Genomic DNA, 16,887 nt, shown 5'->3' on the forward strand with positions numbered 1-16,887 from the left:
GCTCCAGCTGACTCTGCTCTTTAAACTAGTCATTTGGTGCGTTTACGAAAATAATTTGTTTCGTCTGCGGTGGATTCCTGGTCAAGTGATGGAAGAATACAGCTTCTTTCTCCAGAGAAAATGAGGTCATGGATAAACCGCCCTGAATCCTGGCCTGTATCAGGAACAGCGTGGCCAGCAGGACTAGGGAAGTGATCGTCCCCCTGTACTCGGCACTGGTGAGGCCCCACCTCGAGTACTGTGTCCAGTTCTGGGCCCCTCACTACAAGAAAGACATTGAGGTGTTGGAGTGTGTCCAGAGAAGGGCAGCAAAGCTGGTGAAGGGTCTGGAGAATAAATCTTATGAGGAGCAGCTGAGGAAACTGGGGTTGTTTAGCCTGGAGAAAAGGAGGCTAAGGGGAGACCTTATCGCTCTCTACAGCTGCCTGAAAGGAGGTTGTAGAGAGGTGGGTGTTGATCTCTTTTCCCAAGTAACAAGTGATAGGACAAGAGGAAACTACCTTAAGTTGTGCCAGGGAGGTTTACACAATTACAGACTGATATGGTATTGGAAGGGATCTCTGGAGATAATCTAGATTGGATGTTAGGAAAAATTTCTTCACAGAAAGGCTTATCAAACAGTGGAACAGGCTGCCCAGGGAAGTGGTTGAATTGCTATAGCTAGAGGTGTTTAAAAGATGGGTAGGTGTGGTGCTGAGGGACATGATTTACTGGTGGTTTTGGCAGTGTTAGGTTGATGTTTGGACTCAATGTTCTTAAAAGTCCTTTCTAACCTAGATGATTCTATGAAGTGGGTCTAAGCTAAACTTCTGTCATGGTTTGTGAGAAGTAGAACTAGAAGTGTGATTGTGAAACACAATTTATATTGATAACGTGTTTTGGTAATGTTTGTAATGAAGGTTTTTCATTTAGTTAGAATTCAGTCATTCGAATCCACCCTACAAATAAAATAGGTCGTCTATGGAGCACAAAAGTTGGCATTTTTTGCATAGTTAATTCTATTTACCTCAAAATCCCTTTTAATACCACTGAAACCTCCAGTTTCGTTTATATTTTGTGTGTGTAGTCTGAAGATAGCCATAATGTTATCTTAGAATAAGCTTTCCAGTTGTTGTGCTATGATATGTTGTGCTATGATTTTACAAATGTGAGATCATTTGTAAAATCAATAAGTGGTCTCAGAATTAATGAATAAGGAATAGATGGATGGCTGAAGTGCTAGAAACAGTAGCCATGTTCGGGTGGCCTTCCTCCCAGCTGATTGGACTGAAAAACTTCTTAAGCCGTTTTACTTCTGGAACCTGTAGATTAGAAATGATCAGATATAAATAAAGGCAAAATAGTAGGTTTGGAACAAGCACTGGCACTTTCATCAATAAAATAGTTAATTTGAAAGGCTGTGGCTGTTGCTATGTAGATCTGGAGTCTGGCATACACCACTTTTTTTTTTTTTTTTCTTTTTTTAAAGAGAACCCAGTATTTCCAGAAACTGTTGCAGCTTTTGGTCCAAAGTACAGTTCCTTTTGCTTATTCTGACCTTTTAGAAAGTCATTATGGTGTTTAAAAAAGCAAATCCTCTTATATCCTGAATTTCCAATACTGACCAATTGTGATTTACAGTTTAGTCACAATGAGGCGAAGCTCAAGTATTGCCGGAAGCAGTGGTCGGCAATCTATGATGGCACTGAGAGTGCAGGACAACAACAAGATGGGTCTTCAAACACCTCAGATGTAAGTATTGCCGATCATCTTGCTAAGAATGGGTATACAAAAGTAACTCTGAAGAGATTTAGTGTAGTGTATTTGAGTGTGTGAGTAGCAACTGAAAAAAAAAAAAAAAATAGGAGCAGTCCAAAGAAAGCTCCCTGCAGCCAAGGATATTTGCAAAAGTGCTCCAGTTCTGCAAAAATCTTTCTTTAACCTATTTGTGTATCTATGACACATTTCAAATTGTAACACTTTTTTTTATATATTTCTTAGAAGGTGGCTGGGTGCGTGTGTGTATAAAATGTATACTTATAAATCTTATTGCAGAAGTAGTTTTGAGAATGGACACAAAAGGCATTAAAATCAGTTGATGCTGCTATGCTGAAGATGCTTAGGCTTATATGTGTGTGTTACATGAGCAAGAGATGAAATGGTAGAAATAATTGCTTTAATCCTTCTCCCTATCCCTCAGGAAAGACAGAGGTACATTTGGGAAGCTGAGCATGAGCAAACCTACACCTGGAACTTCAGAAAGAAAAGTCAGCTTTTTTGGGAAGAGGTACTAATAGCTTTAGATCGCTGTACTTGTTTTGTAATTTTTTTCTCTTGACAGATTTTCGTTATAGGAAATAATGGATCTGAGGCCAGCAGACCTTCAGGTCTGCCTTCCTCCATTTTTTTATCACTAAACAATAATGCTATGGAGTAGGAATTGCTTTGAGAGCTCTTCTTCCTCTTGGGAACGATATGCACTGCAGACCTTAATTGCTCCTCAATCACATTTGCCTGTTTAAGGAAGAATGGTATCTCCAGCACACTCTGCCTTCTAAGGTGCAAACCTTCCAAAATTCTATAATATTTCAACTTAGTTCATGGCTTTCTGTGTTCTAATGTCTTGCGGGCATCTTCTTTCATAGGACCCCACTGTTGCAGGGATCTGTTCCTTTTGAATATTCCTTAAACACTTTAGTCTTTATTGGCAATTACCTACCTCATTTTGTCTCTTCATCTTTGTGATGTTTTTCTGTTCTACAAAACTTTCTTTCAATGAACTGAAGAAAATATTCATCTAGGATGCGGTATTCCCTCTGTCGTATGTGTGCGTCATAGCTTACAGGTTTTTGTTGGTTTTCCAAGCATGCTAAACAAAGACAAACCTTCAGGCATCCCTTTGCATAACAAATGCAAGAGAAACATTAAAATAGCAATTGTACTGACTTCACACATATAAAGAAGAACTCTCTTAATGTTTGTCACAAGAACTGTATTTATTTTTTGTTCTTAGAGCTAGTGGGGCTGGAGGTTCACGCAACAGTCAGTATGGTGTGTTCGGGACAGAAAAGATCAAGGATCCCAGGCCGCTTCATGACAAGGCATTCATCCAACAATGTATCAAGCAGCTTTGTGAGGTAACTTATTAACTTATTCTAAATGTTTGTTATTAGGCATAACAGATACCAAAAAAAAATTATTTTTCATTATTTCAACTTTAGATTTTATTTATTATCTTATTATAATATGCCATGTTTCTTTTTCTCAGTTTCTTGTTCAGAATGGTTACGCCCATAATGTTTCCATGAAGTCACTACAGTCTCCATCGGTTAAGGACTTTTTAAAAATCTTCACTTTTATCTATGGATTTCTCTGCCCTTCTTACGAACTGCCTGACTCAAAATTTGAAGAGGAAATTCCCAGAGTTTTCAAAGAACTTGGGTAAGATCATTATTGTTAGTCTTTTCTGCTAAATAGATATGATACAGCTAGAAATTTAAAAGCTAAGAATTCTGCATGATAGCTGGGAAGAATGGACAGGCTTCTTTATTCCGATAAGACTCTGAAACTACAATGCTGTGATTATTTTGTTTCACTTCTGTTTAGCTCTAAGTTTACTCGTTGATGCGCATACTCTGCTATACATTTTATATTCTAACTTGCAGAACTATAGGCTCATGGAAGCTTGCTTGTAATGTAAAATTTAATTATCTTTACTTGTGTAAAACTTTGAAAGATAGACACAGATTTTTTTTGACCAACTCTTCTGGTTCATTCTGCTAAAATCCAAGAACAAACAATTTCAGAATGTTGGATCAGTTCATTTAGTTAAAAATATTTTTTCCTGTAATTTCTGTCATTCTGCTTTCAAAACAGCAGGTGGAAATAACAAAAATGACCACTGAGGTGAAAAAAAAAAAACACTAAGTAGCTGGGAGTTTTATTTCTAATCTTGCTCAGTTAGTGTTTGGAATCATTAATGCACCGGCACTTTCCACGAAAGAAAATCCTTTGCCTCTTGACAACAGTGAATTTTCAGTTTCATTTAAAAAAAAAAAAAAGTGAAGTGCATTTTACTTCTGTGGATTTGAGTCCATGATGGTGTCAAAGTGCTAGAGCTCCTTAGATGTAGGTATAAGTCTCTTCTGTTCAGTCCTCAGTATTTTAATAAAATTTTGTTTTACCCTATAACACTTGAAACTGCTTCCCTAGCTGAAATCTTGAAAATGAAGTTGCTTTCAAGAGACTATACTCTGCTGCACCAAGAGTGTAATCCTGGATAAAAAGACTTACTTTGAGAAATCACTTTAAGCCTTTTGAGAGTTAGAAAATGGACTTTAAAATGCTCAGGCTAGAAGGCTCATGAGTGCTTATTTAGAACTGTCAGTTTCAGTAGCTTCTTGTCCTATATTTTTAAAATAACCTTGGGCAGCTGTAGGTCTAAAGATGGAATAAAATCTACATTCCTGTGTTCCTTGATCTGTAGGAGATCTTGAGAGAATGTCTGTAATTAGCAGTATAGCCTTTGTGTGTTCTGTTTTTATAGGTAATATTAATACTTTGATATGTAGCTGTTCTGAAATTCTTTTCTGTTATTGCATGACATTAAGCTGATTGTCAGTTGCTTTTCTGTTTTCAAAATGCACTTGTCCCAGGAAGCAAGAATCCTGCCCTCTAAGAAGTGGACTCCTGTGTATCAGTTTGTTTTCATACGTTAGGAAATCCTTCAGGCTTGCACACTCCGTTTTGAAGTCTAAACATTGTCCATTGGACTATTACTCCTTCCTTTGTTTGTTGCTTTTCCTTTGAGGTCTTTGTCTCATGAATCACCTCATGTTCACAGGGCACGCCACTCCTTTTTCCTTAGTACTGCAGTGCCCACCTCTTCTCCCATAGTAGGTTCAGAAGGAGAAAGACAGATCCGGGTGCTACCAAGACAACATACTAAGCTGAATAAGAAGAGGCTAAGGACTATATGAAAGAATAGTCTACACTGTCTTGTATGAGGCCTTAATTGTTCCTAATCTTTCGATATGCAAAAAAAAAAAGTCCATTTCTTCAATCATTTTTTCAATAGCTACCCTGCTGAGGGAGGCTACTCTACACCGCCCTGGTGCAGCCCCACCTTGAGTACTGTGTGCCATTTTGGGCGCCTCAGTATAAGGAGGACATTGAACTCTTCGAGTGTGTCCAGAGGAAGGCGACATATGGTGAAAGGTCTCAAGGGCAAGGCTTAGGAGGGGCATTTGAGGTCACTTGGTTTGTTCAGCTTGGGGAGGAGAAGGCTGAGGGGTGACTTCATCGCAGTCTACAACTTTCTCAAAGCGGGCAGCAGAGCGGGAGGTGCTGATCTCCTCTCTCTCATGACCAGTAATAGGATGTGAGGAAATGGAATGAAGCTGCATCAGGGGAAGTTCTGACTGGACGTTAGGAAAAGGTTCTTCACTGACAGGGTGGTCAGTCACTGGAACAGGCTCCCCAGGGAAGTGGTCATGGTCACCAAACCCCTCAGAGTTCAAGGAGTGTCTAGATGATGCTCTTAATCATATGGTTTAGTTTTAGGTAGTCCTGTGAGGAGCAGGGAGTTGGACTCAATCCTTATGGGTCCCTTCCAACTTGAGATATTCTATGATTTTATGAATCACAAAATTATAAGCTCATGATAATTGAATAAAATAGTCCTGTAAGAGCACAGCTTATCTCCCTTGATATAGAGTATAAAATACAATTGAGTTTGTTCTTCCTTCTGTGCATTGATCTACCTGTAAAAATGTGCTGGTTTGTTTTCATCACTGCTTGCCACAGCTATTAAAAATGTATTTTCTTTTGCCTTGTAGGTACCCCTTTGCTTTGTCAAAAAGCTCGATGTACACAGTGGGAGCACCACACACGTGGCCTCAGATCGTGACAGCTTTGGTTTGGTTAATTGATTGTGTCAAGGTAGAATTTGCCTTCTTTAAGCCAAATATTTCCACTCTTCAGACTGGCATGTTAGTTTTAATAAAGATCTCTTAAACGCTAAAAATCTTTGTTTGCTATGATTCTATGTAAAGAGAAAGGTAGGTGTTCTTAGCTGCCATCTGGGAGCTAGCCCTTGGCCTTACTTTAAGTAACTTTTAAACTGAGTTTTTAATGTTATCTTATGATAATTTTTTTTTTTTTTTTACTGTGTGCACTTGTTAAATTTCTGTATGAGTAAGGGGGGGGAAAAATGACAACTTAAACATACATAAAAATGTGAAAAGTTAATGGGTATAATCATGTATCTTCAGGGCAGATCTTGTTGTGACATCTGCCATCTTCTCCTGAATTTGAAGTCTAAGGATGGAATTTTCAATAGCAATAATTCAAGTGTCCTGCGATTGTTATATAAAGTGGGGGGGCTTGTGTTTGGGTGGGGTTTTTTTGTGGTGTGTGTTTGTTGGGTTTTTTTAATAGTGGTAATTCTCTTGTCTGAGCAAAATTTGGAATCTGTGACAGAAGTTTGCCACTGCTGAACTGGACACACGTGAAAATCCCATCCTTTATGCTGAAAAGACACATTTGGCTTAGGAAGGCAATTTGGCAATGTTGAATGTCCAGTTAATGCCTCTTCATCTGTGCTTTTAGTCAACGTAACACAGGCTCATTACCCTGATGTGATTGGTCACATGCCAAAACAGCACCATTACAATTTGCTTGTTGAAATCTTAATCCAGTATTACTCTGCTTCTTATTATAAACATGAATCTAATATGAATACTAATGGGAATCTTGACACTTGCTCTTTGTATGTACACCTGTGCCTTTCAGTTATATGCCGCCATGAGGGAAAATGCACCATCATTTGACGATGGACAGAGCTGGGGAGGAGAGACGGATGATGGAATTGTACATAATAAGGTACCATAAAAAGTAAATTATTATCAGAATTATTCAACTGAATTTTGCCATACACTGTGACAACACAATTTAAATATATGACACAACAATTTTAAATGTACTTATGTATTCTGCTTAGTTATATAAAGTTGAATTTTCTGGGAAGTATAGTAGCATTATATAAAAAGCCTGAGCAGCCAGTTCCCTTAGCAGGCATCATGGCCAGTCTATTGGTGAAGACCGGGTATTAATTTGAAGTTCCTTATTCTCCAAGTTGCTACTGTTTCTGTTCTCCTTTGTGGAGAAAGGGAGTCATTATGCTGTTTGTTTATTCTCTTAGTAGGGTCTCAGGTATATTTCTCTTTAGTCTTCTAAGGTTAACAGCAGTACAGTATAAAGACAGTGACTTATTTATAAGTGTGGTGGCTCCTGCCAATATCTACTCTGTTTACCATTTAAAAATTGGTTTAATTTAAAAAATGTTTAACTTCCTAGTCACAAAATAGGGTGGCAATGTAATTGAGGCACTTAAAAATCTAGATGCTTGCTTTCTTTCTAATTTATCATAGGTTATTAGTATGATTCAAATTTAACTCAGTGTTAACTCACAGCAGATGTTTGAAAGGGGTTGTATGATGTGCCAGAAAATTTAATTAGAAAATTGCAAAAATCAAATCAGAATTTTGAACTAAGGTTACAAACCTGACAGTTGACAAGTAAAAATGCTTTTAAAATAAATGTGTGCTTATACACTGATGCTTATACATATATGTTGAAACAAAATTCACAATACTGGTGTAATTGCTTCTGAAAGATCTGTAATTTAAAGTGTTCAGTATATTCTTTTGGGTAACCTTTCTTTAATTCTAGATCAGGTCTCTGACATCTCCACATCTGAAGTATAGTGGTGATATTTACCAAAGAGTTCTGTTAAACAGACCTACAGTTTCCATAAGCTAGCCTGAGAGGATCATATGATTCCAAAGAATAAATTCTTAAATATTGTATCTACTATCCTTATTAGGTATCTCAGAAAAAATATATCAAGTATTTCCAGACCTTTCTTAATGTGAATTCTATATGCCGCCTCCCGCCTAGATATAATCTGTTGACGTTCCATGTTTAAAGGCAGAAAAATGTTGATTTTTACAGAAGTGCAGTCAAACTAGTGAAAGATATTTTTGGTGTTTGTTTAATTTCATTGGTTGAGTAGATCTACACCATCTAGATATTTTACAGCCCTTTGAATTGTCAGAATTAAAACTTTTTAAATTGTTTTCAGCTTTTCCTGGACTACACTGTGAAGTGCTATGAGCACTTCATGAAAGGGGGTGATACTTTTGAAGAACTGGATGCAGAAGTGCGGTCAAAATTAAGTAAGTTTTCATGTTTTAATAAAATATTTAATGGTGTTGCTGGTTTCTTTTCTCCTACCATCAGTTTTGCTCATTTTACAAGTGAAAGTGGTCTGAGGTAAGGGAACCTGAAATTCCCAAGTACCTCTTGGTTACATTGACTAAATTCTCTTTTTTTATGCATTGTTACTAGTACAGACAAGACAGGTCATGCTTTGCTATTAGCTGTCGCTGTGTAACCCTATTGTTTTTAACGACTTTGTGACAGAAAAGCAATATACAGTTCTTCAGGTGCAAATTTTATCTAAGCAGATGACTCCTGTTTCTGTCTGACAAAGTTAACAATTAAAAAAAGAAAAATATTACCAGAGGATGCACATCTGATGAGGAAGAAAGTTCAGCTTCTAAAAGCTCTGAAAGCTATCTGCTAGAGTTCCAAACCGTTGTGAAGGTTCCCGTGTATGACAGCATCCACCTGTGTTTGTCTTCAAGGAGATGGAAAATGTTGGGGTTTTTTTGACTCATTCATTTCATTACCTACAGAAATACAAAAAGACTATGAGAACAAGGAGGAAAAATAGTTCTTTCTTTCTGTGCCCTCCTATGGAAAGTCAGACTAAGGACGCTTCTGTTGCAAGCTGGCGCCATCAGCTGGAGAGGAAGCATAAGCTACCAGACTTATAAATGTTACTTTTATCCCCTAACATCTGGTAATCCTGCCATTGTTTGGCAAAGGCTGAGGGAAGTAAGGGAAAAGATGTCTCAAGAAGCAAGGAAGTATGTGGATGAGAAAGGAATATACAGATAAGACTACCTTGTGAAGGTGGAACAGATGAAACTTCTCTAACAACTACTACCTTATAGTGTGGGCTGTATGAGAGTTTGGAAACTGACCTCACAGGAGTAATTTTGAACTCTTATGATATGAGGACTGAAAAACTAATTTCTATTCTTGTTTGTTTTGGGCTTTTGTCTATTTGCTTTGTAACGAAGGTTTTTTTAGATGGGGTTTGTTGGTGGTTTTTTTGTTGGGGTGAGTTTTTTTTCAGTTTAAAATAATTGTCCAGATAATGAGTATTTACAGTGCTGAAGCTAAAGCACAGATATTTAGATTAGGTGATGATATTCAGTGAGATTAATTTGTAACCCCCACCATTCCCCCTCCTTTTTTTTCCCCACAGAGGATTTATTTAATATAGATGAATTCCAGATAGAAGGTTTAGCAGCTGACAACAAAAGACTTCATGAAGAGATTGCAAGACTAGAAAAAGAAAAGGAAAGTGAGCCGGTTAGTAAATTGTGTCTATGCTTGTTTATACGGTAGAGTTGAATTTTCTATTATTGACCATTATTGTCATTATTAAACTAAGATACTGATGATAGATTACAAGAAATGAAAAATTATTTTCAGTGCTCTATTAGACCAGCTTATTACAGACTCCTGTATCATTTTAGTGCAAGGCATTTACTGTGGAGTTTTCAGTCACTTTTTGTTTGATATTGTGTAGATATTTTCAGGTAACAAGACCTCACATTGACTGAAATATTATTAAAATACTTGAACCACTTTTTTTTTTTTTTTTTTTTTTGAACTCCAACATTACCTTTTCCAAAAGTGCTGAGAACTTCTTAGGGGATGACAGCATGGGATTCAGTGGTAACAATATATTTTAGTGAAGATATTTTGTTATAGAAAAGATGGATTCTGGTTTTAATACATCATGAGTTTAAAAATGCTTTAGTGGCCATGCAGCTGGCAAATTCAGACTCCTGCCTGCTGTGTGAAATGTCCTGTTTGTATTACCAGCTTTCCTTGCCCTTAGTTTTATCTGCCCTTTGTGTACTATTTTACTTAAGTTATGAATAACCTGTAGCAAGAACTTTCTTAATACAATGCCTAATGCAAATCAGAGACTAAATGCTGAAATACAAGAATTAAGGCATAAACCATCTTTTCAGCCTTTTTTGTTATTATTTTAAAGATGCTTAACTTGATTTGGCTATCACAAGGATAAACATTTATTAAAGTTCTTTAATTTTACATTTATACTATTGAAGTTGTCCAATTATTCTATTGTCGTCTGGAAAATAAGATAATTATTTTAGATTAATATAATAGTGGTTGTTCTTTCCACCCATCTACTAGGATCGTAGAGTAACACTACGAAACCTGAAATCATCTATTCAAGCAGATGTCCAGAAATACCAGGCTTTTTTGACTAATCTGGAATCTCATATAGCCATCCTTGATCAAAAAATGGAAGGTGTTAATGAGGAAGTTGAGACAGCAGGTAAGAAGGCCTTGGTCACAAATGGGATAGTGAAACTAGAAATAGGTTTAAAAGAACTGTATTTCTCAGCTTCAGGACAGGGTGAGATATTTAGTGTATGGTGATGCTACAAATAAACTTTACAAAATGGATTGCTAATAAAGAGGTTTTTTGGCTGATAGCTGTTAGTGCACTAGAGTAATGAAATACAGATATTTTTTACTTATAAAAATACTGAGAGATTAAGTTTAACAATGTAGGCTGGTATTTTACATCCATTTCACAAATGTTTTGTGAACTTAGTAATGGAAGCAGAAGCAATGAAGCAGGAGAATGCCCGGCTCCAGCACATCTTTGATAACCAAAAGTACTCAGTTGCGGACATTGAGAGAATAAATCATGAGAGAAATGAGTTGCAGCAAACCATTAACAAGCTGACTAAGGAAGTGGAAGCAGAAGAACATCAGCTGTGGAATGAAGAGCTAAAATATGCTAGGAATAAAGAGGCGGTATGTGAAAACCGTACTGTGCTGAGAGGTGGCTATCTGTTTTCATCCTGCAAACTTAAACTTGGGACTTGGACTATTGATAACTTCTTTCCTAAATAATCTAACAACAATGTAGATCTTGTCACTTTAGCCTGTTAAGACATAACGGCTTCTGTTTACAATTTCTGAAAAAATGTTTCTTTCTTTTTCCCCCCTTTTCTAAGCATAATAGAAATGTATTGTTTTCAATTTTTTTTCTGCATCAAAAGGGACATAGCTAGAATATGCACCACTGTCAGCTCTCACTGTCACGGCATCAAGAGCTTTGATAACATTAGCTTGAAATAGCTTTGCTAACACAAGCAATTTCAGGCTAGTGTTAACATTTCATAGCAAGGAAGTAATGCAAAACTAGTGCTTTGAATCAATCTCTCTGCATGGATTTAGGGCCAGATTCATCCCTTATGTTGAAGTTCTAACAGATTTTAAGGGCCAAATTCAATTCCCTCCCTCAAACTGAATGAAAAGATGTGGTCCTGTAAGTAATGGGCTTTAAAAGTTTTCCTAGATGGAGAACTAAAAAAAAGTTTCAAATATGTTGTGCGTTTCACAGTTAGACTTTATCAAGGACTTGGTATTAAATTCCTCATACTGTGCAAGTATGAAGCTCATAAAACTGGAAAAAACACTTACATTGTTTGCTGTTTGCGTATAAGCGGCACTCATTAATCAGAAAATAGAGCATTTAATAAGCTTTGTCTAGAGGTATACTCAAGTTAAAGTTTGGTATTAGATGCGTGGCTATGTGGCATTTCTTGTCAAAACCAATGAAAGAAGGCATATCAACATGACTGATCACTGTGTTAGTTATTTGTAATATTTCCAAGCATGCTTTATTTTCCCTATCAAATAATCCTCCAAAAATTGAGGCAAGAAAAAAAATATGGCAGATGAGTAGGGAAAACCACAGGTGAAACCATTCTGTCCCACTTGTACACACTGAGAAACCTTGCAGAGCAAATTCTGAAAGAATCATAAAACAGCACTTAATCCAAACAGTGCAAACTGCTGGACTGTCAATACATACAGCTCTTGCATTCTGTGGCATGACTTGGAATTGTGTTTGTACAGAGCAACTCAGAAATCTGTTTAAAGTACTATATGAATACTTTTTGCCAAGATTTTTCACTTGTATTTCTTCTACAATTTTTGCCCTTTTCTCCTCTGAACAGATCGAAATGCAACTGGCAGAGTATCATAAACTGGCTCGAAAGCTGAAATTAATTCCAGTAAGTGCTGAGAATTCCAAAGGCCACGACTTTGAGATTCAGTTTAATCCTGAGGCAGGACCAAATTGCCTAGTCAAATACAGAACTCAGATCAAGGTAAGTAGAGTCAATACTGAATGTTTCTGTTACCACTCACAAAAAAAAAAAAAGTGTTTCTTTGGTAATGTTGAAACAGTCTCTCTTAACCTCTCCATGAAACTTCATTGAAAAGCTTGTGTAATGTATTGCTATAACTACATTATAGTATAGGAAGGAAATTTGGTATTGGAGAGTACAGCAGCCTAAATAAAAATAGGACAGAGAGAAGATGTACTGAGGTACATCTTGGTTCAAACTCCGAAATTGCATTAGCCAGATCCTCTTTTATGTGTTTTACAGGCTCCCCTTATGGAGATCATAAACCAGACTGAGGAAGAAATTAGGAATGCTACTCAACGGAAAATGACTTTGGAAGATACTTTGGAACAGGTGTGTTGATTAATGAAGATTAGATCTAAGAATGTTATCTACTGGTCTCATTTGAAGTGTGGTGTGGGTTGTTTTTTGTTTGGGTTGATTTTGTTGTTGCTTTTTTTTTTATTGTGAGAATTGGGGTCTCCTTCTGTTGGTTGAAGTTTTGTGTATTCGCTGCATTGAAGATTATGCAGCTGACATACATTTGACCATAAACATTGGAAAGGTTTGGTGTCGGAGTGGGAGACGGACCCGGAGTAACGATGAGTCTCAATATGAGTATGGTCATTCTCACTTTATTCAAGTTCACACAGAGTATATAAAGACAGACAAGCAGAGCACGCGCTAGCAACAATTATACGATTGGCTTACAGTCTCTGTTCACGCGCCTAGAGCGCTCACACAATTAGTGCAGACCTCTTGTCCACGTGCAGCAGATGTTTCTCTATCTCCCGGAGGCAGTACCACTTATCACTTACTTATCATGTAGCTACTTCTTCATACTTCTGTTTCTCAAGGAGAGTTCACAGCCTCCTCCGGGCTTTCATCCCTATCAATGACTGGGTTGCTCATTGTAATCAAGTCGTGCCCTTTTTCACTCAGCCATTCCTCCACAGTTTGGTTTTAATACGTTGCCCATTCCAGTCTGTTGTGTGGCTTACCATCACTGACAAGTTGTCATCAGGAAGATTTTTAGCAATATTGGGCTCAGGATGGGTTGGAAGGAGGAGAATTTTATTTCCCCATTCTTCTTCCCCTACCTCAGTTCTTATTGCTAAGCATGACACTATATGGTATGGAATATCCTTTTGGCCTATTTTGGTCAGCTTTCCTGGGTATGCACCTTCCCAACCTCTTGCCCTACTCAGTAAGAGGCCACAGGAGAAAGGGAAAGCCTTGATGCTGTGCAAGCTCTATTCAGCAATAGCCAAAACATCGGTGCATTATGAACACTGTTTTAGCTACTTATCCAAGACAAAGCACCATACAGGCTGCTATGAAGGAAGTTAACACCATCCCAGCCTGGCCCAATTTAAATATTTCTAGGCTACCATATGTTGTTTGCGATGGCATGGATTTATATGTTGGAATTCTTTTTGAATTATATTTTCTTGGTCATGTTTTCATTCTAGGTTAATGTAATGGTAGTGGACAAGAAAAGCAGTGTGAAAACGCTGAAAGAAGAAGCTGAAAAGCTGGATGATCTTTACCATCAGAAGCTTAAGGTAGAACTTGTTATAGGTTGTTGACAGCTTATCCTTAAAGATATCCTTATCCTTAATCCATGTATTTATACCTAAGTTTTTTGGTTTGTATTTTTGTTTGTTTGGACCTCTGCCCTGGCCTCCTTCCATTCCTCTTGCAGGACTTTCTCATTTTTTCCAGAAATATTTGAGTGCTACCTTAAGTGAGTCAGTTTTCACTTTCTCGTAAGAGAATCTGGCATCACACTTTGGCAGATCCTGTAAATCACAAGCTACTACATCCAGGAATAAAAGCAGAGTTAACAGTATCTGCCTTGTCTATTCAGTTTGTATATAATAAATACACTTACAGTTTTTAGTAAATCCCATTAAAAACTAAGGAAAACATTATTTGACTAAAAGCACATTGAATATTTTAATGGTATGAAATTGTTTCTTTGTTGTTCTTCCCCAGTGGGAGAGCAGTCCCTATCCTTTTCCTCACTTGTAGTTTAGCAACAAAACAGAGCCCTCTTGGTTAACAACTAAGTGGCTGCTTCAGTACCTCCCAACAGCATGGCTTTGGTGGGGCTACGGTGCCCAGGAGAAAAATGCTTTTTGAACTAAGCTAGTGTTTAACATACCTGCTCTTTCAAATCCAAATTTCTGTGCTATAACCACAAAACTGGGTTATTTCATTGCTAATACCTGCTTAGGTGACTGAAGGCAATTAATTTAGTTTATTACTTTCAAAAACACCTGAAATCTAGCTTTTCATCTATGCTGTTGCATATGCTTTTTTCTTAAAGTGAGTTCATGAAACACTCAGTTGCATCTGGATGGTTATGATAAGAAATATTCGTGTAATTCCTTGTGTAATTTTTAAAATGCTATCCGCAACACCTAAATTATTAAGTATTAAAATTATTTTTGAAGGATGATGTTTCTGTAATTCACCAAAATTGCATGTTTAGCTGATGGTGGAATTTAGTTTGGTTTTGTGCATTTAATCATGCCAAATATCATGTCAACAGTGCCACTGGAGAGATGATTACATACATTTTGTATTCATCTTTCAGACACAAAAGGGAAAAGCGGTTTTCTTACTCAAATGTGACTTTATTTTTTTAACGTAGAAACAGTTGTTCATGATGTTCCATTTCTAAGCTATTTCGAGTATGTATGTAAATAACACTTTTTGAGATGAAATTTGAAGGAAAAATACCTGCAACACAGACCTTGAAATACTGTTAGAGCAATGATGGGAAGGTTAGGTTGGTTTTGGGTGAAAGACGATACAGAAAATACCTGAAACTTTAGGTTTGGGAGGATGTCCTTGGCATTTTTAGTTTTGAGTTTGGAGTTACTTGTGTGAATTCTGAATTCAAGTATCAGGATGTAATCAGGTAATATAAAGGAGAAAAAAAACCCTAATTATTCCTGAGTTATGCAATTTATTTTTATTTATTTTTTCCTCTTTCCTTATGTTTACAGGAGGCAGAAGAGGAAGAGCAAAAATGTGCAAATGAACTGGAATTGTTAGAGAAGCATAAACAATTACTTGAGAGTGGTGTCAATGAAGGTCTCAGTGAAGCCACAAATGAATTACATGATCTTCAACGACAGTAAGGCCCATAATTTCAAGTTCTTTGTATAGTTTATTTTGTTTTTTCTGTGTTTTAAGGATAAAGACATTTTCTTGAATCCTAATGTAAAATTCCTTGGCGAGCAGGTATCCATCTCGGTATATTAATTCCACAAATTCACAATTGAAAAATGTTTCTCCTCGAAACTTAATATTTTGCTAGAATATTTCTCTACTGTATCAGAACTCCCATTTTCCGTGTAATTTTTTTGATATATATGGTTTTAGTAAGGAAATTAGTTTGTTTCCAAACTTATGTGACAACTACATTTTCTAAAGTCTGGAAAGACTATTCTGACTCTAAGGTACTTTGTTTATTACCGGTTAGCATAATACTGTCCTTTTTTTCTTCTAAGTTGAGTATTAATATAGAAATCTAAGGTGGTTCAAGTTGATATTAATAGAAAAAATTATGGCTAAACATGATGATATATCAGACTTGGTAAAGTGATTGTTTTAGATGTCAGGAATTTTATCATTATGGATGTGACTTTCTGAGTGTCTTTATTTTTTAGATACCAAGTTGTTATGCAAACAACAACAGAAGAGAGCAGGAAAGCTGGCGATAACTTGAATCGTCTTTTAGAAGTGATTGCTACTCATGTAGTATCTATAGAGGTAAACTGAAATTTGATATTCAGAATTAAATCTTTCTAGAGACATTTGCAACTGCAGTTAAACACTGGAAATGGAAATTAGAACTTACTCTTTCCAATAAAGTATTGGTTATTTAGGGTTGCTGCACTGAGTCTGTAGATCCTAGTAAAACAAATTTATTGACAAATCCTTTGGTATAAATAATCAGAATTTATTATTAAATTTCAGCAATAGCATCCTGTCAGGTTTAATCTGCTTCTGGTAGATGTCTTTCAGAGAAGTGTTTAACTGAAACTGTTTAACCTGTGCAATGACTGCTTCAAATGCTTTAGCAGAACCAGTACAACAGAGACCCTGATAGTTCTAATAAACTTGCTATAACTTTTTTCCAGAAATATCTTGATGAACAGAATGTGAAAATTGACAGAGACTATGAAGAATTCATGTCTGAAGACCTATTGTCAATCTTGACCGGAATTCTAGACAGTTATAAAAAGAAGGCTGAAAGTCTGTAATTACCAAAAAGGTGAAGTTGAAAATTTTGCCTTTCTGAAGCTCTGGTATGGTGCCTTCTAAAAGGATGGGTAATTCCTGTGTTTAGCACTGAAACTGGTTTTAAGTGTAAGGAAACGTTTATGAAACTCTTTTATTGATACAAGTACATTAAAGAATTAAACAATATATTTTCATTTTCTTAAAAAAGGCTTTGCTTACACTTCCTCCTTGCAATTTATTATGCATGATTACAAACAAGATAACTTTGGAG

At 36.6% G+C, this 16,887-nt stretch overlaps 1 protein-coding gene across 1 annotated transcript; it reads left to right on the forward strand.

Annotated features, from left to right (window-relative positions):
* Positions 1–1,630: 1,630 nt before the first annotated feature.
* NDC80 (NDC80 kinetochore complex component) lies at positions 1,631–16,636 on the forward strand. Its single transcript, XM_074146672.1, has 16 exons — positions 1,631–1,731; positions 2,180–2,266; positions 2,993–3,116; positions 3,248–3,420; positions 5,817–5,919; positions 6,772–6,861; positions 8,123–8,216; positions 9,377–9,483; positions 10,342–10,486; positions 10,769–10,974; positions 12,186–12,338; positions 12,621–12,710; positions 13,829–13,921; positions 15,374–15,504; positions 16,040–16,142; positions 16,514–16,636. Exons 1-16 carry the CDS (start codon positions 1,631–1,633, stop codon positions 16,634–16,636), a joined length of 1,923 nt encoding a protein of 640 aa, XP_074002773.1.
* The last annotated feature ends 251 nt before the right edge of the window (positions 16,637–16,887 follow it).

This window comes from Numenius arquata, chromosome 4, assembly GCF_964106895.1.
Source record: "Numenius arquata chromosome 4, bNumArq3.hap1.1, whole genome shotgun sequence".
NCBI lineage: Eukaryota > Metazoa > Chordata > Aves > Charadriiformes > Scolopacidae > Numenius > Numenius arquata.